At 43.6% G+C, this 25527-nt stretch overlaps 1 protein-coding gene across 1 annotated transcript in view; it reads right to left on the minus strand.

The window, feature by feature from the left end:
• Positions 1 to 289: 289 nt before the first annotated feature.
• The window catches only part of LOC126188560 (protein nervous wreck), a 724305-nt gene continuing 699067 nt past the window's right edge, over positions 290 to 25527 (minus strand). The window contains exons 18-23 of the mRNA XM_049930159.1: positions 22666 to 22783; positions 11160 to 11258; positions 6876 to 6916; positions 2797 to 3152; positions 2601 to 2673; positions 290 to 2519 (exon numbers count right to left, since the gene is read on the minus strand). Coding sequence (XP_049786116.1) covers positions 2376 to 2519; positions 2601 to 2673; positions 2797 to 3152; positions 6876 to 6916; positions 11160 to 11258; positions 22666 to 22783 — 831 coding nt within the window. The 3' untranslated portion in view covers positions 290 to 2375. The remainder of the gene's footprint in view (positions 2520 to 2600; positions 2674 to 2796; positions 3153 to 6875; positions 6917 to 11159; positions 11259 to 22665; positions 22784 to 25527) is intronic.

The following is a 25527-nucleotide window of genomic DNA, read 5'->3' on the forward strand; positions in this document are numbered from 1 at the left end:
TTCTGTCTTCTACTCCGTATGGTGTTCAAGTCATACATGTTTCCAGTCCGTCTAATGCTCCCAGAGCTTTGAAAGGTCTCACTGCGTATCTTTTTCACATGTGGTCCTCTGCCCTTCGCTCCATCGCAGCACTTTCGCCACTAAGCGGGTGATGCTGACTCCTCAAAGATTGAAAGGCAGAGAACAGAAACGGAGATACAATTTATCCCGGAAAGTCTCAAATCAGAAAGTGGGAAACATAAGCGTGAAGGGAAGGAAACGGAAATGGAAATATATTTTTATTCGTTCTGCGTCCATGGCTCCTCAGATAAGTAAGTGCAGGACAGAAGTAGAGAAATAACTTCTTCAGATATGCTTACATAGTGAGAGTGAGCGTCAACTTTATTTCTGTACTCAGAATATAACAACATTGTAAACCGCTAATAGAGACGTACGTAGCGGTACCTCCCTCAAATGCTCTTGCACAACGCACTGCGTTCAAGACAGGCAGATCGCAGACAACAACAGACGGAGTAGCTCTTTCTTTCTCATCAGATGTCGCCGCTAGCACATACACACATACACAACAGACGAACAGCTTAGCTGGACAGAAGCTTTGCTGTTGAGAAAGTAAATGACGAGCTTGTGCCGTGCGCTTTGCGCTGATAGAAATTTAGGCAGAAAAGTACGAAAAATATCATCTATCACATGTGAAAACAACGAACATCCATAACACACATATATGTACTATACAAAAGTTTCTGCTTACGCTACAGGCACCCGCACCAGTGGCGGATGCTGTAATTGGCTGATCAGGAGAGGAGGAGAAAGGTTTGCTCTCACTACGGCAATTGACAATTGACGCTTGACTCGCTGTTGCAAGTTGTCCATGTTGTAACCAGCTTAGCACAGAAACCACTAACAAGCAGATTTAGAAAATAAAAACACCAGTTCCTCTATTGGTTTTTACTCAGTGTGCTTCTTCAAATGTTGTTCCCATATTTTTTTTAAACCCCTCCTACAGACGGAGCGCCGTCTTAACAGTCGGCTTCCGTCCACATAGATCATTGAGCACTTTTACTTGCTAGGCAGACGGCAAGGTTATTTGTATAATATATTTCCGGCCAAATGTAGCCGCATGTTAAATCGCGTCATGACAGTGCGCTGCCTATTTAGTTCTCTTACGAGTAACGCAATAACACATTGCATGTGAAGTCCCTGAAACTTCTGGGGTTATTCGCTTAGATTGGCAGTCGTAGTTTTGGGAATTAGTACATGATGTGACCTTGGTGTTCTGCTTCACGGACGGTGTTTAGTTCCGCACTGAGAGAGAAAATCAGTAAAACTATCTGCTATCAATATTCATTACATCCAAAAGGGGGAAGTGTTTTGCCATTGTACTGGCCGGAAAGAATATTTGGTCTTCAGTATATAAATAATAACATGGTACCTGTGAACAGAGTTGTGAGGAAGTAACTACGGTTTTTTTTGTGGAAGAATGTAGAGTAGGAATTGCGTGTGACGTCTCGCAGTGTTGAAAACAAACTAGTGTCAAAGAAAATGTTATCTATCGATCGAGTTTCCTCCGAAATGAAAGAAATCACTGTAGATTATGCACGCACGAAGCACTAAATGTCGTCACAGTTTCGTCCAGTGGGAAGCAGGTGTTTATTGCAGTCGCAAAATCCCACCTGGATCCCTCTAGTCCTGGTCCATCCGAGTTGTATATACGGAAAAACAGCGAGCTTGCGGAACAATCTTTCAAAACTGAAGCCTGTGTAGGTTCTTCAGAATTCGCTCGCCTTTCGCCTATCTTTCACAATGCCGTGGGCATTAGAAACGTTATTTAAAATTGAATTAGATGCCGGTACCCTTTTACAATGTGTCTTAGCACTCACTAAGCTTCGTAACTGTATTGTCAAAGAGGGAGGTTACATCAATAAAAATCCCAATATGTTAGAGGTCAGAAAGAAGTCGTATTTGTGGAACGTATTGCCCCAAGAAGTATAAGCACTGCTCCGTAGCTGACAGAGTGCAACACCCCAGAACGCAAACGTTGTCCTTGTACTCTGACTGTACAGTGTGATATCTGGACGAAGGGTTGGTATGCAACAGTGGGACACTGGAGCTGGAATGTCCGCTGCAAGGGGTGTGAAACAATAAGATGGGAGGGAAGGAAGTAATAGCCCTTTCTATGGTGGAGTAGATGAGGAGCAGTGTGATAACTCGCGCAGACGTGGAGATGGCATCGTAAGGGTCGTTGCGCCGGAATATGTCTGCAAGGTTTCGACCGAACTCGCGTCCGTGTTGTGTGTTCGGAGAAAGGGTGAACACACAGTGTAGTGACAAGCAGCGTTAGCTGGAGCCCGGGCGAAGAGGCGGACCTTGCCGTCTGCCTACGCGTTGGATTCCTTGAGGTCCTGCAGCTGCGCCAGCTGGTGGGGTTCGAGCTCGTCAGGGATGGACGCGCGGCCTCCGAGCGGCTGACGCATCGGGGGCACCGCGCACTCTTCCTCCTCCTCCTCTTGCTGCTGTTGTTGCTCTGCCGCCGGGGGCGGCGGCGGAGGTGGAGGGGGCGGCGGTGGGGGCGGCGGCTCGTCGTCGCGCGGCAGCGCCGCCACCTTGACGGGCGCCTGCGAGCTGTTGTCTGCCGTGCTGGGGGCGGACAGCGACTCGTCCTCGTCGCTGGCCGTGCTGCTCGAGGCGGGGAACGGCGCCGAGTCGGTTGGCAGCTCGTCGTCCAGCTGCGCCTCCGCCACCGTCTCGCCTCGCGTTTCGCTCGTCGTCGTCGTCGTGGTGGTGGTGGCCGCGTCGTACGTGGGCGGCTCCTCGTCATCGTCGGGCGCGCTGTCCGGCCCCGCATCCGCCTCCTCCGAGTCCGCCCCCGCGAGGCCGGGGCCGCGCGGCGGAACCTCCCCGTCCGCCTCGGCGGCCGCCGCCTCCGGTGCCTCCTCGTCGGGGTCGGGCGGGGGCGGGAAGGGCTGCTCGGGCTCCTCGACGGTGGGCGTGGCGGCGGTGATGACGATCTGCGCGACGCCCAGGCCACCGCCCATGCCGACGCCGGGCAGGGTGGTGGGCGGCGCCGACGGCTCACACGCCGAGGATTCGCCACCAGCTTCGGGGCCGCTGCTTGCCGCCCCCACCGGCAGGCCGGTGCCGGATTCTTCCCCAGCCTGCCAACAGGAAGTGGTATTCCAAAACCTCGTCTCGTGGGAACACGTCATGTACCGAGAAAGAACTGTTTCTGACTTACAATAACGCTAATTTTTAATTGTGGTCGGGTCGTAATAAAAAATTTTCGCTGACCGTATAATGGAATTTATCAGTGGCACACTTTCACTTTTAGTGTTGTTGTTGTTGTGGTCTTCAGTCCTGAGACTGGTTTGATGCAGCTCTCCATGCTACTGTATCCTGTGCAAACTTCATCTCCGTGTACCTACTGCAACCTACATCCTTCTGAATCAGCTTGGTGTATTCATCTCTTGGTCTCCCTCTACGATTTTTACCCTCCACGCTGCCCTACAATACTAAATTGGTGATCCCTTGGTGCCTTAGAACATTTCCTACGAACCGATTCCTTCTTCTAGTCAAGTTGTGCCACAAACTCCTCTTCTCCCCAATTCTGTTCAGTACCTCCTAATTAGAAAAATGAGGTATCAAATTGACTAGCGAGAGTCTAATTTTGCAAAACTGTTTAATTGCTTGAGAGTAATCTTTGTAATTAAGAAAATCCTAACTAACAATTTTACGGAAATTTTTTTTCCCGAATTTTCATAGCCAAACGAACAGTGGTCGAACGGACAAATGAGGTATCAAATTGACCTGTGTGAGATCTAGTTTTTCCAAATAAAGCTTTAAATGCTTGAAAGTAGTCATGACAATCAAGAAAAGCGTAATTAGTGATCTGAGGGGAAATTTTTGTCTGAATTTTCATAACCAAATGAAGATCGGGAAATGAACATAAAAAAGATATATTATCTTGAAAGGAATCAACGTAATAAAGAAAAACTTTGTCATTTTAGGAAAAATTGAAATATTTCATGAACAGCTGCTGCTGCTAGTTAAGTAAGTGTAGTTTCGAAAAGTTCATCTCTTCAAGGCCTAGTAGCTATTTTGCACATAAAGTGCTATTAAAGTCTGACATTTTTATAGAACACGTTTTGTGTGCTATGATGTGTTCTCCAAAACAAAGTATTAGATGAGAAAATGTTTTGCAACAAATCTTTGTTAAGCTGAAACGTAAGCAAAATCTCAAATCCGGATCTCTCTTCTTCAAACAGCAAACATTCTTCCACATATACTATGCCAGTGACAAATACCCAGAAAACTTCAAAGAATAAAGATAGATAATGAACAATTTTGCAATTTTGTGAGTTACTATACCGCATAATGCTGTTATTCATTCTGTACATTGAATAAGTAGTAAAGGAAATCAAAGAAAAATTTGGAGAAGCAATTAAAGATCAGGGAGAAGAAATAAAAACATTGAGGTTTTGTCGACGACACTGTAATTCTGTCAGACACAGCAAAGGACTTGGAAGAGCAGTTGGATAGTGTCTTGAAAGTTGGGTTAAAATGAACAACAACAAAAGCAAAACAAGGATAATGAAATGTAGACGAATTAAATTAGGTGTTGCCTATCGAATTAGATTAGGAAACGAGATGCTTAAAGCAGAAGATGAGTTTTGCTGTTTGGGTAGCAAAATAACTGGTGATGGCCTAAGTAGATGGCATCTAAACTGTAGACTAGCAATGGCAAGAAAGGTGTTACTGAAGATGAGAAATTTGTTAACATAGAATACAGATTTATGAGTTAGAAGTCTTTTCTGAAAGTGTTTGTATTGAGTGTAATCATGTAAGAAAGTCAAACACGGGCGATAAGACAAGAAGATAACTGAAGCTTTTGAAATGTGGTGCTACAGAAGACTGCTGAAGATTAGGTGGGTAGATCACATAATTAATGAGGAGATACTGTATAGTACTGGGGGAGAAAATAAATTTGTGTTACAACCCGGCTGGAAGCAGAGAACGGTTGATGGGACACATTCTGAGACCTCAAGGGATCACAAATTTAGTACTAGAGGGCAGTATGGGAGACAAAACTCGTAGAAGGAGATCAAGAGATGAATACAGTAAGCAAATTCGGAAGGATGTAGGATTCAGTAGTTATTCGAAGATGGAGAGTGTTGCACAGGGTAGGGTAGCACGGACAAATGCATCAGTCCAGTCTCCGGACTGAAGTCCGAATACAACAACCACGCTGTCTCGCCATTCTTGTGTGTGTTCTCAGCGTACTGAGAATTATTTAAGCAGACAACATCAGTTTTCACAACTAGAGGTTACTGATCAGTTTTAAATATTTTTTATCCAGTTGCAAAAGAGTAAGTTGCAACTGGCACTGTTAAAATTGCCAACGTGTTCCTGTTGTTGTTGTTGTTATTGTTGTTGTGGTTTCAGTCAGTAGGTCGGTTTTATGCACTTCACCACGCCATTCCGTCGTGTGCAAGCCTGCTAATTCCCAAATAAATACTCAAATTTACATCGATTTGAACTTGATTACTGCATTCATCTCTTAGTCTCCCTGTCCAATTTTTAAGTCACACACTCCAACCCATAACGAAATTGGTGATCCCTTGGTGTCTCAGAATGTACCAAACACTCCATTCTTTTAGTCAAGTTATGCCACAAGTTTCTTTTTCCTCCAATTCGCATCAGTACCTGTTAATTAATTACTCAATCCACCCTTCCAATCTTCAGCAATGTTCATTAGCATCACATTTAAAATCTCCTATTCTCTTCTTGCCCGAGCTGCTTAGCGTCCACGATTTACTTTCGTACACTCCAGACAAATACCTTCAGAAAAGACTTCGTGAGACAATTTTATGTTAGATGTTAACAAATTCCTCTATTTATGAAATAATTTTCGTCATATACCCTGTCTGTTTTTATGTCCTTGCTACTTCGACCATCATCAGTTACCTTGCTGCCAAAATAGCAAATCTCATCGACTACTTTAGTGTCCCATTTCCTTGTATAATTCCCTCAGCATTACCTGATTTAATTCGATTACATCCTATTGCCTTTGTTTAACTTCCACTGATGTTCGCATTATAATCTCTGTTCAAGACACTATCCACTCCGTTCAGCTTCTTTTCGAAGTCTTTAACTGTCTCGACAGGATTATAATGTCATAGGAAAACTTTATTTCTTTTTCCGTCAGTTTAATTCCCGTTCCAAGTTTCTCGTTGCTTTTCTTCACAGCTTACTCAGTGTGCAGACTGAATAACGGCGGGGGTAGGCTACAGCCGTGTTTCAATCCCGTCTTCTTTCGTGTCCTTCAACTGCAGTCTGGTTTTTGTACAAGTTGTAGAAAACTTTTCCTGCTGCCTTCGGAATTTCGAAGGGTGTATTCCAGTCATCACTGTCGAAAGATTTCTCTAGATCTACACATGCTATATACTTGGGAATCAAAACTGATCTCCCATGAGGTCGACTTCTACCAGCTTCTCCTACATTCTATATTAGAAATCATTGAGCAGTTAATTTCGAAATGTTTATAAATAATTTGATATCCACTAAACCTTGTTGCAAGTGTGTTGTGTTTCTGATTCTAGTAAAGGTAACTGTGACGTATTTCCCAGGATTAAGAGATTAGGTTTTCTGACGAAAGTAAACGTGAAATTTTTCAGCGCTGTTGGTAACATCAAAAAGATTAAATTTATAGTGTGTAACAGTCATTTACATCATCATTTCTTAGGTGTCCTACTGTACTTAATGTGACTAGCAACTACAAAATTACTTACATATATATCCGTAGCTGCTTCCCTAATCTTCAACAGTTATCTAATGGTCTCATACCACTACATGGAACTCGGTAACTTCTATGTATAACTTACCTCATCAGTTACCTGCACCATGACGCTTGGCACGTCGTCTCCTGGACAAGCGCAGCGTGAAACAGAAACATTCAGCCTGTCGTAAACAGCGGGCACATATGCTACATTATATAGTCAGGCGTTAAAGCCTAATAAAAATACCATATTAGTGGTCGGAAATATCTAATACTTTGGTTACTGTTCCAGATATGAGTTGGTAAACTATACCGTATGAAGTCCGGAAAGTTCTGGATCTTTCCTATGACTCCGTACTGCTGACAGAAGAGAGAATGAAATGGTTTAATGTTAGTGTCTACAAGGAAGGTGATAACGGATAGGTTAATATCTGTCGGCGGACAGTCGCAGTTGATGGACTCGACAAACGGATGCAATATTCTTATGAAGTTCAGACAACTTTAAACATAGTGGACACTTTTCGGAGAAGACGACCGTAAAAATATAAAATCGAATATTCTCGCATCCTGGAACAAAGCACTCTCGCGCTTTATGAGTTGGTGGAAAACCGTAGATTTTCCTGCTACACGTCCTTATAGTGAAATTCAGTTAAAAGATGACTGTAGGAGTAAGGATCTTCGCGATACATCGTGGACCATTAGGCCCAACAAAAAACATATGTATTGTACTGAACATCAACAGATTTGCATTAGTCAGTCTCAGAGTTATTTTTCGTAATACACAGTGTTAATGAAAATTCTGTAGAAAATATTTCAGAGGCCTTACAGGGTGTCTGTTGACTGATTTGATATGAGTAACCCTTAGAGTCCTTTCACTCAGTGCTGTTGTCATTGTCAATCTAAAGAATGGTTTGATGCAGTTTTTAATGTCACCTGTGTTTGTCCATTCATGTTTGAGTAACAAGTGTAAGTACATCTATTTGCACTTACTTTCTTTATGCATTTCTCAATTTCTCTCGACAATTTTTGTCCCCCTAAATTCATTAGCTCACTAGGTATTCCTTGATTTCTCAGGATATGTCCTACCACACTATTCCGTCTTTCAGTCAAGTCGTTTCATGTAGCTTCTTTTCTCCTCGAATCGATTCAGTTCCTATTTATTGGTTACCCGATATACCACCACCACCTTCAACATTCTTCTGTCAAACCAGTTTCAGAACCTTTATTTCAAAAGCCCTACGTCCTTAGCATTCTAAACTATGTATTCCGCAAGCCACGAAAATCAGCTAATTTCCGTGCAATTCCATCCGCGTACTGAGCGAAGGCAAATGAATGTCTATATAGGCGTCACTCTTAATTTATTCTTATGATTCCTAAAGGATGTACGATGGTGACAGCACAGCTATCACACATTCTTCATCGAATACAGATTGTCTAAATTTTCCCTGAGAACAACGTCGCCTTCTTACAAACAGGTAATTATGCAGGAAGCCTCTGTTCCACTTTCGTAAGGGCTATATCGAGCTGATGCAATCCTAGCGCCGAGTCTCTGAATTTGATCGATTTTTAACGTGTTTCCTACTTGATAAGGACCATAAAGACTGGAACAATATTCAACAATTGGTGTGAGTAGTGCCTTGCAGTGATTTCGTATGTAGGTCGAGTCCCCGGGGCAATACTCAACAATTCTTGAGATTAGCGCCTTGCATGAAATTTCTTATACAGGTCAAGTGAACGTCTGTATGACACAAATCTTCATTCGTTTTCCGCAGCACTGATTTTTTGTCGTCATGGTGATACGTGTTAGGTCGGTAGCTAATAAGAAAGTGCGCAGCAGGAACGTGGCTGCGAGTGGGGTGGTCTGGTCTAGAGAGGCTAGTATGCGCTGTTCTATAAGCATTTTCGTGGATGCAACTATGCGAAGTTGGTAACAGTGACTAACTTGAGGCGGCTGAGGGGACGTAAATACACTGGTGTGGCGGAAGTAACTTTCGCATGATGTGTCACTTCCAAGTAACGTAGCTCGATGAAACATGGACCACACAAAGAAATAACTGCTACAGTACAGTCAGTGCATTAGAACAGGTAACTGAAAGAAATGCGCAATGAGTCGAACAGAAATGACACTTTTATTGAAATACAGTAATTATATTGGAGTTACCGCGATTTGTGATGGTCCCCCTATACATCACAAAAAGTGGGACATGGTTGTTAATAGAGTGTGTGGTCAGCGCGGACGGCAATGGGTACTCTGCAAAGCGCTCCCATGCTGGCGACTAGGTTATTGAGGAATTCTTGTTGTAGGGAGTTCCATGCCTCCACCAGTGAGACTGACAGCTGGTGGATGTTCGCTGGCGCTTGTGGACGTGCTGCGCTACGTCCTTCCAAAGAATCCCTCACGTGTTCGACGAGGTTGAAGTGGGGGAACGGACAGGCGATTCGCCGAATATTCTCTCCTTCCAACAGCTCCTTCATCTGCGCTGTTAAATGCAGTCGCATAAACATAAACATTATTTCAGGCCGAATGCACCCCTGGAAAGATACACGGTGTCACAATAATGTTGGTCGGTAAGAGTACTGTGGTCAACGTTCTGCAGGTCAGTACATTCATGCAACATTATGTATCCACATATTGTAATACCTCGACCACCAAAGTGATCATGTTGGACAATGCTGGACGTCCCCTCATATGACGAGAGGAGGAAACACGTAACGCTCCCAGGAAAAATGTCTGTTCCGCAAGACCAGAATCGTGCAACAGTTTTTTGAGTTTCGTAATGTCTTCTCCGCCAAATTCGTGGGATATGAACCAGATGGAACGCATGAGGGATGCAATTGGCCTTCTGCATCCACTAATCACCGCCTGTAATTTACGGGAATGTGTGACCTTTGCGTAGACATCTGATACCAAATATCTCCGGTAACATAGAAAAGTCTTCTCGACTTTATGCCACGCAGAAGAATAGCTGTTGTATTGTGGCCCAACAAGCTATTTCACATGTGCTCATAATGTCTTAGCTCATCTCTGTAAACAGGTAATACATTTAAAAATACAGTGAAGAATTCATAAACTCGTCTGAAAGAGCTACTCGTTTCGTGCCAGAGAGGGCTGCTGGCACTCGTAAGACCTGCAATGTCACGTGCTGTGACGTATGCGCCACGCCCTGTCTTTCTCGTGGGCCTCGGTCCCGCGGCGGTGCGGAACTGCTGTGAGCTGACCAACTTATCTTCCGCACATGCGTCGTTTCGGCCCTCTCTGTTTGGTGCCAGAGGCTGAAGTCGTGCCTGTATAAGCGGAAAACCTTGCCTGCCGCAGCAATCCGCGGTTTTACTCCTGGTGACGATGGCGGAGACAGCCATCGAAAGCTCGAGATTTTTATTCAAACCGACGCGGCTTCAGAACCGTGAAGATTTTATTCAGTTTTAAAATCGTCAGCACTTTACTTCCATCAAAGTACTTCGCAGTCGAACTCAAAGCGGAGTATTTTCAGTTTGTGTGCAGATGGACATTTCTGTTCTTACGGCATTTGGCAATTATATTTCGATTTCGACTTGTGCCTGGAAGCGTGTCTGAAATGATGAACGACATCAGACACTATAGTTTCACTAAGTTCTTCACAACACCACCTTGTTCAGTTTAAATCGGTTCTGTTCCCCACTTGTTACATTTTAGATATGTTGTATCTCACTTGACACTGACACTCTATGCGGTACTGCAGTGTGATTTGCGTTCCCTGCTATGAACGCGTAAGGCGTCAGACGACGTAAGGCTGAAGTTGTAACTCCGGTCAGGCCAATGGAAAGCGACACCTTAGGCGCCCTACTTTGCATTGGCAGTCGCGTGGGCGGAAATACTGCATTGGTAGGTATCATTCAGCCCGCCGGATATTTATATGGGCTACACGACCCGACAAGTAGAATCGGCTGGATAGGCAGTCGGCGGGTCTACTTTCGGAGGCAAGTCGCAGCCCCTAGTAACAACCAGGACCAGCAGACAACAGTCTGCAACCAGTCTTTGACGGCCACCATTCTTCCACGAATTCATTGCTTCTCGAATGGACTTTGAAGAATTTCACGTGAGTGTCTACCAATCGAATTAGGACTTTGATTCAGTGTGATACTTGTGATCGTGTAAACTTTGAAGCTGAGCAGTCATTCAGCACGTGCGCTAGTCGCAGCCACGTTGGTAGAACTGATATAATCACTTTCACGCGCGTTAAATATTACAGTACGCCAGGCTAAGCAAACCTCGTTGCCAAAGTGTACCCTACAAAAGAGCACAGTACAGCCGAAGTCTTCTGAAATTCCTAGCAGGCAACAATAATTGGTACCAAAAGCATGTTGTGGGTAAAAAGTTAGGCCAGCGGCGGTCGACCCTTGCCGGCCTTACCTCCAATGGTCTCAGGTCCCGTGACGATAGAGGGCGGGCCTCCAGAGAACTGCGACCCGTACTGCTGGTGCTGTGCTCCCGTCATCTGCATGGAGAACGCTGAAACACCAGGAGCTTTTGAGGATCACGTCTGAAAATAGGTATCTCGTGATCATAGAACTATGGTGTGAAACTTAAAGGCATTTAAAAATACACTACTGGCCATTAAAATTTCTACACCACGAAGATGACGTGCTACAGACGCAATATTAAACCGACAGGAAGAAGATGCTGTGATATGCAAATGATTAGCTTTTCGGAGCATTCACACAAGGTTGGCGCCGGTGGCGACACCTACAACGGGCTGACAAGAGTAAAGTTTCCAACCGATTTCTCATACGCAAACAGCAGTTGACCGGCGTTGCCTGGTGAAACGTTGTTGTGAAGCTTCGTGAAAGGAGGAGAAATGCGTACCATCACGTTTCCGACTTCGATAAAGGTCAGATTGTAGCCTATCGCAATTGCGGTTTATCGTATCGCGAGATTGCTTCTCGCGTTGGTCGAGATTCAATGACTGTTAGCAGAATATGGAATCGGTGGGTTCAGGAGGGTAATACGGAACGCCGTGCTGGATCCCAACGGCCTCGTATCACTAGCAGTCGAGATGACAGGCATCTTATCCACAGGACTGTAACGGATCGTGCAGTCACGTCTCGATCCGTGAGTCAACAGATGGGGACGTTTGCAAGACAACAAGCATCTTCACGCACAGTTCGACGACGTTTGCAGCAGCATGGACTATCAGCTCGGAGACCAGAGATGCGGGTACTCTTGACGCTGCATCACAGACAGGAGCGCTTGCGATGGTGTACTCAACGACGAACCTGGGTGCACGAATGGCAAAACGCCATTTTTTCGGATGAATCCAGGTTCTTGTACTCAACGACGAACCTGGGTGCACGAATGGCAAAACGTCATTTTTTCGGATGAATCCAGGTTCTGTTTACACCATCATGACGGTCGCATCCGTTTTTGGCTTCATTGCGGTGAACGCACATTGGAAGCGTGTATTCGTCATCGCCTGGCGTGATGGTATGGGGTGCTATTGGTTACACGTCTCGGTCACCTCTTGTTCGCATTGACGGCGCTTTGGACAATGGACGTTACATTTCAGATGTGTTACGACCCGTGCGTCTACCCTTCATTCGATCCCTGCGAAACCCTACATTTCAGCAGGATAATGCACGACCGCATGTTGCAGGTGCTGTACGGGCCTTTCTGGATGCAGAAAATGTTCGACTGCTGCCCTGACCACCACATTCTCCAAATCTCTCACCAATTGAAAACGTCTGGTCAATGGTGGCCGAGGCACTGGCTCGTCACAATACGCCAGTCACTACTCTTGATGAACTGTGGCATCGTGTTGAAGCTGCATGGGCAGCTGTACCTGTACGCGCCATCCAAGCTCTGTTTGACTCAAAGCCCAGGCGTATCAAGGCCGTTATTACGGCCAGAGGTAGTTGTTCTTGGCACTGATTTCTCAGGATCTATGCACCCAAATTGCGTGAAAATGTAATCACATGTCAGTACTAGTATAATATATTTGTCTAATGAATACCCGTTTATCATCTGCATTTCTTCTTGGTGTAGCAATTTTAATGGCCAGTAGTGTAGGCAAGCCGCTTGGAATGTACAAGATTTCGATCACAACCTACCTGTTATGAGCACTAGCAGCTCTCAGCAACAAAGTAATGTCGAAGGACAACACCATTTGTCATATGAGTATAATGAGTGACTGAGCAATAAAGAAAAGGGTATCATCTCAACATCAAGCCGAGACCCTCCTCACAAAGAGTGGAATGTATAGAAGCCGTGAACATATCCCTGATTCCAATGCGTCCGATCAGGTCTCTGTACGTATGTGAAAACACATAGCGCATGGAAAGAAGAGCGGAAGAAACATGAAGGCAGAGAGGTCGCGGCACAATATGTTGCAACCTGCTCCTCTTAGAAGATTATAGTTTACGTATCTGACATGTAGACGACACCTATCAGTCGTAATAACCGTTGTTCCTACTCCGCTTTCTCATTAGGCTGTGCCATTTTGATTTGTCTCATGTAGCTGCGTGCTAAGGTACTGTGGCGCGGAGATTCCAATGTGTACAAGTACAGGAGAAACTTACCTGCAAACAAGTAAAAAATGTAATTACGTAAACTAACTTTTGACCTAATGATAACCCTGGTCTGGGTGGAACATCTTTGACGAGTAATGAATACATCCTGGGACCCGATGTCGATTCCACTCACTACTTTAACTATGAATAAAAATCTTCAGTAATATCAGTCATAGATTTCCAGGGTATGTGATTACTCTCGTTCTGTCACACGCCTTATCGAATAGTGCGGAAAAGCGGACAGAGGTTCAGGACACTCTCTTCCTCTAGGAGTGGAAAATTGAGCCTGGAAAATGGAAGAATCAACGACGATCAAAGGCATGAGGTTGTAGAAGGCAACTGAAACAGCTTCATTGAAGTCAGTTAATGTATAAACAAAGCCTGTAAGTGAGAAAGTGTCATGATGAGCTCTCCATTGGTAAAAAATTCTTTATAAGCCACCCATTCGGATCTTCAGGAGGGGACTGTTAAGGGAGATGTGACCATGAGAAAAAGAATGAGTATTCAACTACACGGTAACGTCCCACGTGTCTGAGCGTGGCATCTCAGAGGTTTGGCACGTGGTAGGAAAGTTAGAATTTCGGTAAAGGAAACTGCAAAGGCTCAGCCGAGATGTGGTGGACGCCACTGAAGATAAGAATTGCTGCTCAGTCGAGTACGAGGTAATATCAACACCAAGAGAAAATGGTGTAAATCGAGTAGGATTCGTTATGAACATACAGTAATCGCAAAGTAGGTGAGAGACTGAGCTAATTTGAACGATCCAGTGATAAGATTATTCTCATCAGAATCGAAAGCAAACCAACTTAAACAACAATACTGCAGATATACATGCCGACGCCACAAAGTAAGATGATGAGGCGGGGGAAGTATATGAGCGCATTCAACGAGTATCTCATTATGTAAAGCGATATGATAATATAATCATCACGAAGGACTGGAGCGTTGTAGTAGGGCGCGGAACAGAAAGTGGAATTACACGAGAATATGAGCTAGGTAGTAGAATGAGAGTGAAGAAAGGCTCATAAAGTTCTGCAGTAAACTTAAGGTAATAATAGGAAATGAAAGAGACCTGGGGACACGAGTAGATACAAGCTAGAATACACCATGGTGATACAGAGATTCTGAAATCAGGTACTGGATTGTGAGGGATATCTAGGAACAGACATAGATCCAGACCACAACTTAGTAATCATGGAATGTAGGCCTAAGTTTAAGAGAATCGTCGCAGGATGTATCAACGTGCAAAGAAATGGGATACTGAGGAATGATGATGTGGATATTAAGTTCTTTAAGGCCGTAGATAGTTTTAAACTGGAAACCAACAGTAATCAGGTTGTTAGAAGAGGGTATGAAGTGAGAGTAAACAGAAGATAGGCGAAAGTATCGTCTATAGACTCAAAATAAAGTTACTCCGGCGACAGAAGTGGTAGAGGCAAACTACGGGTGCGCAAAGGAAGTACTGTTCCCATGCGCAGATCTATGTAATGCTCATTCACTACACTTAATCTTCAGTGGTGTGAGTACAATCTACAGATATGTGGAAAACGTTTAACAACATATTTTGCAGTACGCAACAAAATTAGTTTAATTTGGGTTCGGAAACATATGTTTGATAATTAATAAATGGTGAAAAATAATACTACAAGAATAGAAACGGAAGTCAAAATCTCGTTTACTGGATAGCATTTCCTTTAGTTTTATGTGTCTCTGAAGTCTTCTCGTAGAAATGAAAAGAAGAAAGATGCCCTACTTAAGAGAAAGGAAGTAATAATCATGCGAGCAAACTGGCGCAAAAATGCATTGCAGCAGAGGCAGATAATATACGTGTACTTCTAAAAAATGGAGTATCGTTTATCACTGCACCATGCAAGTTTACACTGTTGCAGGAGAAATGCAAATGAAAAATAAGAGAATGCCAGAATCAACTCCAGAAATTTCTCCTGTGTAAGTTCTATGGATTGTCCTTATTAAGTAAATTTTTTATCACAAACTTCCTCAGACAGGAATTCGTGGATTACAAATTCTGAGGCAAGTAGCTTTCCTATGGGAGTTGTTGCTTCATTTTGGAAGGAAGATTAGAATTTAACGTCTAGTCGACAAAAGAGGTCATTGGAGGTCGGGCAGGAGCTCGGATTAGGGTATAACGAGGAAGGATAACGGCTGCTCTGTATTCAAACGAACCATCCCGGTATTTGTCTTAAGTGATTTAGGGAACTCAGAGGAAACCAGAATCCGGATGACCGGACAGAATTTGAACCTGCGTCATTCCCAATTCCAAACCAGTGTGCTAACTACTGATCCATCTCGCTCGGTAGTTCGCCATCAGTATAAAAGCTAATTGCCTCAGAATGATGTGTGTTTTATTAGTATTTGAAGAGGACTGTGCTGAAACCTGTAATTAATAAAGAAAGGAAACATGCGAGTACACTGGAGTTAGACAAAATAATATGAACACTTGAAATAAAGACAGAATTTGATTAGTTAGCTCTTGGACCTCGTTTAACAAGAAGAATTACTGCTCAGATCCGTCGTGGATGAGTTAATAAACTAGAACTCATTCACAACAATCGTACCCACTACTCTTACGAAAATGTCGCTGATACATGAAGTATCCACTGGCCTTGAAGGGGTAATTGACGGCGTAGCTTGTCTTCTGAAACACCTCATAAAGATTATGTTTGGATCAGCGGGATGAGGTGGTCACAAGAGGTGTTTAGCTTCATCACAGTGTCCGCTAAACCAATTTTGGGCAGTTCCAAACGTGTGAATGGATGCGCTATCGTCTGTATACACAGGTATTTCGCCGAGAAACACAGTGTGTAGACGGTTACTCAGAGCAACCTGTTTCCCTCCCTTACTGGGCACCAAGGTACAGCATCGCGCCCCAACAGTGTCACCGAACCGTTCACAACACCTCACAAGAGGACTGAGAAAGCCATCATAATACAGTAGGCTTCTATTAGCGTTCCTCAGACATAGTGACCTCCATTCGCCACGACAGTTCTTCTGAGCAGATGACAGTATTGTGTCGAAGGTCTGGGTTTGAAATAGATATTCTATCACGAATGTTTGAGGCACGCAGTTCATAATGGATAGTTTTTGATGATGTATTTCCCTGTATATAATTGATCATGTTACATGTTGCCTGGGATTCTGTCGATTGTGCTTAATGGCTACAATCTGCTTCAAAATTCTTCGAACTCCGGCCTCTGTTCTGCTAGGCATATCTTTCCTGGTGCTGTAATAACAATCGACACGCTACTTCTCAAGCTACCAATGAACTTTTCTGTTTTCGTTAATGAACCCACTGCAGTACATGCCCCAACAGTAACTCATGTTTCGGAAATCGAAAGATCAGTCATAAAATTTCAAAACTGCAATATATTTCACGTCGAACAGCTATTCCTGTTAGCCGGGGCTGACGTGTGAATATTCTTAATAGCTACGTGATACGCATCAACACATGAAAGCGGAGTATGTTACTTGTTTCTTTCTTATACTGTCATTAGATAGATGTTCACATTTTTTATCAGTGTAACTATGAATGACGGCATAGCGAGTACCTGAAAATAGTGATAACTCTATGTATAAGACTCTAAGACAATGAATAAAATTGAGGTGTGTTGAATTCCTGAAAGAAGACGCAACATAAACGAGTTTGATTCGCGTGTGATACTCTGCTGATTATACGTAGAGCTTTTGACAGAAGTAAGGTTAGAGACGAAACCCTTTAAAATTGATTAGAGACGATGGCACAGGCTAAATTCAATGTCTACTGGGCACACAAGATCTTCTCTGAGCCACGTATTCGATTACGTGAGTATGGGAAGCTCAAGTTGCCAGTGTGGGCTCAAGAATCACACAAAAATGACATTATTTAGCGTAAAGATCTGATGGCGTTAAGTAGTGCCAGTCAAACATAGCAAAGAAGAGTTTGTAACTTGGAACACTTTTCAGACTTTCGTCTCTAGCCGGATCCGTAGTAGAAGTTTAATATATCTTCTTATGTCATTTTTAAATTGTAGCATTCAATTTCTGCATGCTGCAGACATTTTCTGAAATCACAAAAATCAAATGTAATATTTTTTCAAATGTCAAAAAAGTGTTCCAAAGTAAAACATGGTCATATACTTAAGAACGTATATTCCTTTGGAATTTAAAAGTGTTGCTATCAAGAAAATTTTGTCAATACAGTATTCAGTACTCTATCTGCTGCATTATTACTCGACCACATCCCAATAATCACTACGTGAAATCAAAATAAGAAGAAGTATTAACAGAAACAAATTACTAGTGTAAAAAATTTTGAAATAGAAGGTATTGAAAGATAAAATGAATTTCCATTTTGAAGACAGGGAAAATTGTTAGGACAGTTGTAAGGAGGCAACATTTTGCCACCATTCATTTAATATTCTTTTAGATTTGCATTTATATTAGGTCCCTGTTTACGATGCGCAATCGGATTATTAAACATTTGATTGTCCGATACTGGCTAACATCACATGCTAACGACTTTTGTAATATTGCATGTCAGGGAATTAATTAGAACTGAGCACTGCTGAAAAGGACGAAATGTGGGATGCATTCCTCAGAAGCTGCTATCGGCTAAAGAGGGGCTGGAAAGAGACTTATGTTCTGCAGGGGCGGACATTTACTGCCCTGAGAGAGAGTAGAGAATAGAGGCGGAGTTTACAATGCTGGAGGCCACAGAACCCCCATGGTGCAGGCAGAGTGAGTGGGAGGTTGCTCTTCGTCTGCGCGTAAAAGACGACAATTCGTGTCCCGGAGGGAGTGGGGTATGGCGTGGACAAACACTTATCAGTTGGGGTATCGATCGAGGGCACGTCCTTGCCGGAATCGATCGAAGACAGTTACCTCTGGGAACCGACCTAGTGAGTGAAATGGAGAGAGCCACAATGGAGAATCTGGCGGTTAATATTCGTGAGTTGCTTTCGACATAGGAAGGGTGTGAAGTCGGTTCCTCCGTGACAGAGTTATTATTCCGCTTATTCGAGTGACGATTCTTCATCTCCCTGTGCAGTCTGACACACAATAAAGTGCTCCTTTGTGGGAAAATGATTGACTCGAATTTCTGTTTGAGGCTGGCTAGTGAGCAGACAGAAATCTTGACTGGTGTTCTGTCTTCTAATGAGGTAATTTCAGGCCTAGGAGTCCGCGGACGGCATATTGCGTCGAGTGTGTAGGCAGAGAATTCCAGGTACGCCACGTGCATCATCTGCACAGACGCCAACGCCCCAGCAGGCAGATCACTGGTGATGTAAAACTGCTATCCGTACTTGACCAGGTGATATGCGCTCTCCAGTTCAACGGATAGAGAAACACTAGCAGCAAATGTGTTGAGTTTCATCTTCTTATCCACTGAGCGTTTTCTGAAAGTGTCACTCAAGGTTTAGGACTTCCGCTTCTCACAGCTAATCAGTATGAGCTGATTTGTGTCCGTCTAATAACGGGGGGACTAAGTTCGAAGAAAGTAAAACATATGTTCTGCCAATTTCGAAATAACATGTAGGGCAGAATCTGACATCGTGTACTTCATATTTATACAACTTTTTGCACTCTACCTGCTTTTTGAAAATAAACGATTTACAGTATCCACTTTGTGATTCATTCTACTAGCATCGCGATAGGAACGGCTGGTTTGATGTGTTAAAGTGAAATGAAGCAGAATCACAACAGAATAGCTCGTTTTATGGAAATCCCTAGGAATAGGTTATTACTGCAGGCGTGAGAATTTCATTCTGGAGACAAGATTAGGCAACCACGCATGCACACGTTATATACTGAAGCGCCAAAGAAACTGGTATAGGCATGCGTATTCAAGTACACAGATAAGTAAACACGCGGAGTACGGCGTTGCGATCGGCAACACTTGTATAAGTCAACAAGTTGTTAGGTCGCTTACTGCTGCTACAAGGACAGATTATCAAGATTTATCTTAGTTTGAACGTGGTGTTATAGTCGGCGCACGAGCGATGGGACACAGCATATCCAAGGTAGGGATGAAGAAGGGATTTTCTCGTGCGACCATTTTACTAGTGTACTGTGAATATCAGTTATCAGGTAGAACATGAAATCTTCGACATCGCTGTGGCCGGAAAAAGATCCTGCAAGAACGGGACCAACGACGACTGAAGAGAATCGTTCAACATGACAGAAGAGCAACCCTTCCGAAAAGTGCTGTAGATTTCAATGCTGGGCCATCAACAAGTGTCAGCGTGCGAATCATTCAACCAAACATCATTGATGTGGGCTTTCGGAGCCAAAGGCCCATTCGTGTTCCCTTGATGACTGCACGACAAAAAGCTCTACGCCTCGCCTGCGTCCGTCAACACCGACAATGAACTGTTGATGACTGCGAACATGTTGCCTTTTCGGACGAATCTCGTTTCAAGTTGTATCGAGAGGATGGACGTGTACGGGTATGGAGACAACCTCATGCAGCCAAGGAACCTGCATTTCAGCAAAGGACTATTCAAGTTGGTGGAGGCTCTGTAATGGTGAGGTGTGCGTGCAGTTGGAGTGATATGGGACCCCTGATAAGTCTAAGATACGACTGTGACAGGTGACACGAACGTAAGCATCCTGTCTGATCACCTGCATCCATTCAATTCCATTGTGGATTCCGACGGACTTGGGCAGTTCCCGCAGGACGATGCGACACACCACACGTCCAGAATTGCTATAGAGTGGCTTGAGAAACACCCTCCTGAATTTAAAAGCTTCTGCTGGACACCAAATTCCCCAGATATGATCATTATCGAGCATGTCTGGGATGCCTTGCAACGTGTTGTTCAGAACAGATCTCCACCCCGTCGTACTCTTACGGATTTATAGACAGACCTAAAGGATTCATGGTGTCAATTCCCTCCAGCACTACTTCAGGCAATAGCCGAGTCCATACCACGTCATGCTGCGGCACTTACGTGTGCTCGCAGGGGACCTACACGATATTAGGCAGGTGTGCCAGTTTCTTTGGCTCTACAGTATGCATTACAAACGCCACCGAGTTTGCACATTAGAGAAACTCAGTTCATTTGGAAATATCACATTTTCCACGGTAGAAGACTTTCTTCTATTTCAAGGTACGGGATGGTGAACGACGGGTGAAGTATGTCTTAACTGTCCTCTAGTTATATAATTAGTTTTAAAAATGTATAGAATTTTATTCTGCGTAAAATTCTGTAATTGAAGGATTCGTAATAGCTTCCAATCATATCCAATAGATCATAGAGTATGTGACGGTACGCCGGCTGCGGTGGTCTAGCGGTTCTGGCGCTGCAGTCCGGAACCGCGGGACTGCAACGGTCGCAGGTTCGAATCCTGCCTCGGGCATGGGTGTGTGTGATGTCCTTAGGTTAGTTAGGTTTAAGTAGTTCCAAGTTCTAGGGGACTTATGACCTAAGATGTTGAGTCCCATAGTGCTCAGAGCCATTTGAACCATTTTTTTGTGACGGTACGTCACATAAATATTGACATTTTTATCGGTTGTAAGCAGTGAACAATATTGTGAAGTGTTAAGGGTGAACTAAAAATTATTTCTAAACACTTAACGTATTTTATGAACATAATTAGTATAAAAGATACAGTTAATGTTCTTGAAAAAAACTGATATGCAGCGATAATTTAAAAGTAGCATCTTTATTTAATACACGTCTATGAAAATAAAAAAGAATCGCTAAGAGACGCGATTGTACGGCCGAGGAGGACGGACGTACTTTATGGTACACACACTGTTTTGTTTCGCTATACGGAAGGCAGCCATTGAGCGGCTACACATATTTTATGTAAGTTATTCTGTATTCTGCTAAAATAAACTAATTATTGTTATCACAAAATGAATTTCTTTGTAACAGTTGTCACCTCAAATGGTCGCAGCGGCTAATTATTTCTAATAAGCATTTTTTTCAGCAATTTGCGCTGCGGGAAGCTCATCTTCCGATGCAGCCTCTGGTCGTCCATTAGGCGGCGAAGTATTAATTTATTTTTCAAAGTGTTAACAGTAACTGTAAGTACGAGAGATTTCGTTGTAAGAACCTTTCTAAATTGCAACAGATAATTAATTTAACGTTAAAGTTCATTTCTTAAATTATACAGATTCCATGAGTTCAGTAAGTTTTATCTTGGCCGCTCCATGGCAACAATCGAAATTCTCTCGAGCCTTGCTTTGCAATCAATAAATAGAAATTAACAAAATTAGATTCAATTCAGTTAACGGCAACTATATTTTAGTCATCACATTCAAAATATAAAGTTGGCACATGAATAACAGCCGAATAACATTGTGATAGGAGAAAGTCTGGGCTAGAGGCTCAGGCAATTGTGCTAATGTTCATATTGTAGGTGATTTGACCCACTATTACAGAAATTAATAAAGTTCCTTTCCTTTCAGAAGGACCGTGCAAAAACACTTGCCCATTAGTGTGATTCATATTCATATTAATATTGTCTATAGTTTTATAAACTGTCTAGCGTGTGCGACTCCGCCTTCTTGAATGGGACTTAGTTACTGACGCCAGTGGCAGTGTGACATACCTGTGCAATCAGCATCTTTGGCGCAAGAACGCGGCTCAGTTTAAGATGGCGGCGCCCATGTCACACTCCCTAGCTACTACAGGAGGAGGACGCGCACACGCCAGACAGTTTATAAAGCTATAGGCAATATTAATATGAATGTGAATCACACTAATGGGCAAGTGTTTTTGCACAGTCCTTCTGTTTTTTGTGGAGGAGTGCTCAATTTCACTCTAACAAATAATGATACCAACCAAGCTGGAAATGGATGGGTGACTGTAGCAATTGTATGTTACCCAGGAGACAAGGTTTCTAAAGGTGAAGGACTTGAGGCCTTTTATGATAGATACATTCATGTGTGTTATTCAAGAACCCATTTCATATTTACTTATGCACGTAAATAAATAATAAATGTGATAAGAAAAGATAATATTCCTGGGAGAAAGAATCATGCTGATTATATATATATATATATATCTGTGTGTGTGTGTGTGTGTGTATAACCTAACAAGTACTTAAATTAGTAAAACTCAACGTATTTACAAATGCTGCACAAAACAAAACCTCATGTCTCGAAACAACAAAAGTAATAGAAATTGCCCAAATATGCATATGGAGGCCACCTGTACGCATTTTTTCACATTGTTGTGAAATCGGATGGTAGACTGAAACACCGACTACGACGTGTCATGTGTTCCTAGGTATGTTAGTATCAAGCTAAAACACCTCCCGTGTACCAAAGCTAGTGTCGTGCTCTCGAGGTGAACATTGTGTGAAGAGTCTGTCGCCGGTGCAGTTTATTGTGTGTCAGACCTTACCTGAGCTCTCGATTTCTGGCGTGGGCTGCGTGACGACCGTCTGCGGGGCCAGCAGGAAGCTGGGCACGTCCGGCGGCGTGAACACCGGCGGCGCCGAGCTGGGAGCCTCGTCGTCCGCCTGTGGGCAGGATGCGGGCGAGAGCGTTAATACGACACAGCCTTTGGTGTGCATACTGTAAGACCTTCAGTACACACACCGTCAGATTATTTGACTTGTCGCTCTAGCGAAGTAGGAGAGTGTCAGCAATATGTCTCGTGGTCTTATCGTGGCGTGTTTATCTTCTGCCGTTAGGTCAGACGATAGAAATGCCACTTGAACGCTTAGAGTAGCAGATTGACGGTGACCAACTTTAAACAGAACTTGATTAATTTTCACACACATTTATTAAAATAATAAAAAGCATAGATACACGTAACTTGATTCTGGATGCTGTTTACAATTGACAATCTGAAGTTCCTTTGGTCTTGGTACGTTAATCTTATTCTCACATATCTCTGATACTTGACAAAGTGTCTATACATTTATCTTCATGGCTATGTACAATTTTATGATAATCTTCTTAGGTGTAGACTGAAACTTGACTATAGACTGGTACAGACTGGTGCAGACAAATGCAGACTGACTAATCAGAGGTCTGTACACTCATTATAATACCTTGTGCTTTCAGGTATCACTGCACGATTGTGATTCGCGAGGAGAGAAGGTTCTACGTTAGCAGCAATCTCATTGGCTGTGTTACATATTAATACATGGATCGGCGGACCAGAATTTGGTCCATCTCTGAGGCAGTGCCATCTCGTAGTGCGGAGACAGACGAGTGCTGCTGCGCCTGTGCTGTTGTGCTTAGTGGGGCGCGCTCTAGTGGGAAAGTTGTGTATGTGCTTTTTTTTCCCTTTATTGTGATTTCATTCCCCTGCCCCATATGGGCTGTCAGCGGCACAATCCGCCACTCTTCAGCTGGGTGACATGACAACTAAAACAAGGATAAAATGATACATACATAAGGAAATAAAAAAGGGGAACAAAAAACAGAGTAAGGGGAGAAAATGGAGGTAAAAATACACTGACATGGGGGACAGTTAAAAAAGTCACCAGAAAGCTAAAAAAACAGTTGGCGATTCTTAAAACACAGAGAAGACACTGAATGCGTATGCACAGGTTAAAAGTTGGCCACAGTATTAAAAACACTCCGAAACAACACACTTAAAACCCACTTGGAGCACGCACGACGAAGAATAAAATTACCAGGTGGGACGTGCCGAGGGAAAGGTCAGAGAGGATAGAAAAGGAGGGGAGAGCATGGGGCAGCTGGGGAAGCGGCAGGATGAAGAGAGGAGGGGCAACCGTGGGTTCACGAAGAGGCAGGAGACATGTGGGGCGGAAGAGGAAAAGGGAAGACAGATGGAGGGGGAGTATGTGTACGCGCTGACTACGCGGAACTATGTACACAACACAGCCACACACAGAAACGAGCGGTCGAGTGATATTTTTGGCTGGGTGACCCTAAGGCTACTGTCTAACTTGCGCTTTTTCCAGAAGGGCACGAGCTGGAAACACTTAGCAGGAATTCCAAGAAGTGTGTCGAGGACAGAGAGTAGAAAAAACTGCCGGGTAGTGGCAGTCGGATGGCCAAGCACACGTGCCGGAGTCCTTGAAACAGGCGCAGCCAAAGGTGTAGCTGAAACATTTGGCGACGGCGCAGTTTCGTCCACTATTGGAACTGACTCGTAGCTGCTTCCATTGTACTAAAAAATTTTTTTTCTGTATTGCAATGATTAAAACTAAAGGACACTTCTAATATTTCGCAGTACCTCACTCTCTTAATTTGAAACGTGACTGGGAAAACGTCATTTATTCACTACGCAGACAACGCTTCTTATTCTTCACTGCATCTCCACTTTTGCGTTCCTGACATAGCTATCATTTAAGCTTTCTAACGTTTCTGCACCTCCTTAAATAAAACAAAATTTATACACACTGTAATACATAATTGTTCAAATAATTTTAAGGTATCTGCGATGAGGAAACTCATACCGTTCATGCTCCTTTTTAAATAGCACGCGTTATTCGTGATATCGAATGTGGCTACACAGAAACCGCTCAGAAAACAGTTCATGAAGCAACTAACATCAGGAGACTGGATAAAAATCAGCCAGAATTTTGAGATTAAGGCCAGTTTCCATAGTTGGTAAGGCGGGTGGCAGGTTGAGATTCATTGGGAGAGTCCTTAGAAAATGTAGTCCATCAACAAAGGATGGACCTATACTTGAGTATCGCTCACGAGTGTGCGATTCGTACCACGTCGGGTTGACAAAGAGAGAAGATCCCAAAAAGAGCGACGGGTTTCGTCACAGGGTTATTTGGTAAGCGTCATAGCGTTACGGAGATGTTCACCAAACTCAAGTGGCAGACTCTGCAAGAGAGGCGCTCTGCATCGCGGTGTAGCTTGGTTTCGAGAGGGTGAGTTTCTGAATGAGGTATCGAATATATTGCTTCCCCCTACTTATACCTCTCGGGGAGATCACGAATGTAAAATTAGAGTGAGTCGAGCGCGCACGTTGGCTTTCCGGCAGTCGTTCTTCCCGCGAACCATACGCGACTGGAACAGGAAACGGAGGTAATGCCAGTGACACGTAGAGTGCCCTCCGCCACACACCGCTGGGTGGCTTGCGTTGTGTGGGTGTGAATGTGTGGGTGGATGTAGTTGTGTAGGAGCGACTGATGGAAAACACATTCTGATCACAGAACATTGAGGATTGTCAAGTGAATTTTTCAGTTACAGAAAGTTCTTTTCGGTTGTCCTAGTAGCCATGAGAGATAGATATTACTGTTTCAGATACAATGTTGTGGGAGTTTAAGCG

The sequence above is a fragment of the Schistocerca cancellata genome, chromosome 5, assembly GCF_023864275.1.
Source record: "Schistocerca cancellata isolate TAMUIC-IGC-003103 chromosome 5, iqSchCanc2.1, whole genome shotgun sequence".
NCBI lineage: Eukaryota > Metazoa > Arthropoda > Insecta > Orthoptera > Acrididae > Schistocerca > Schistocerca cancellata.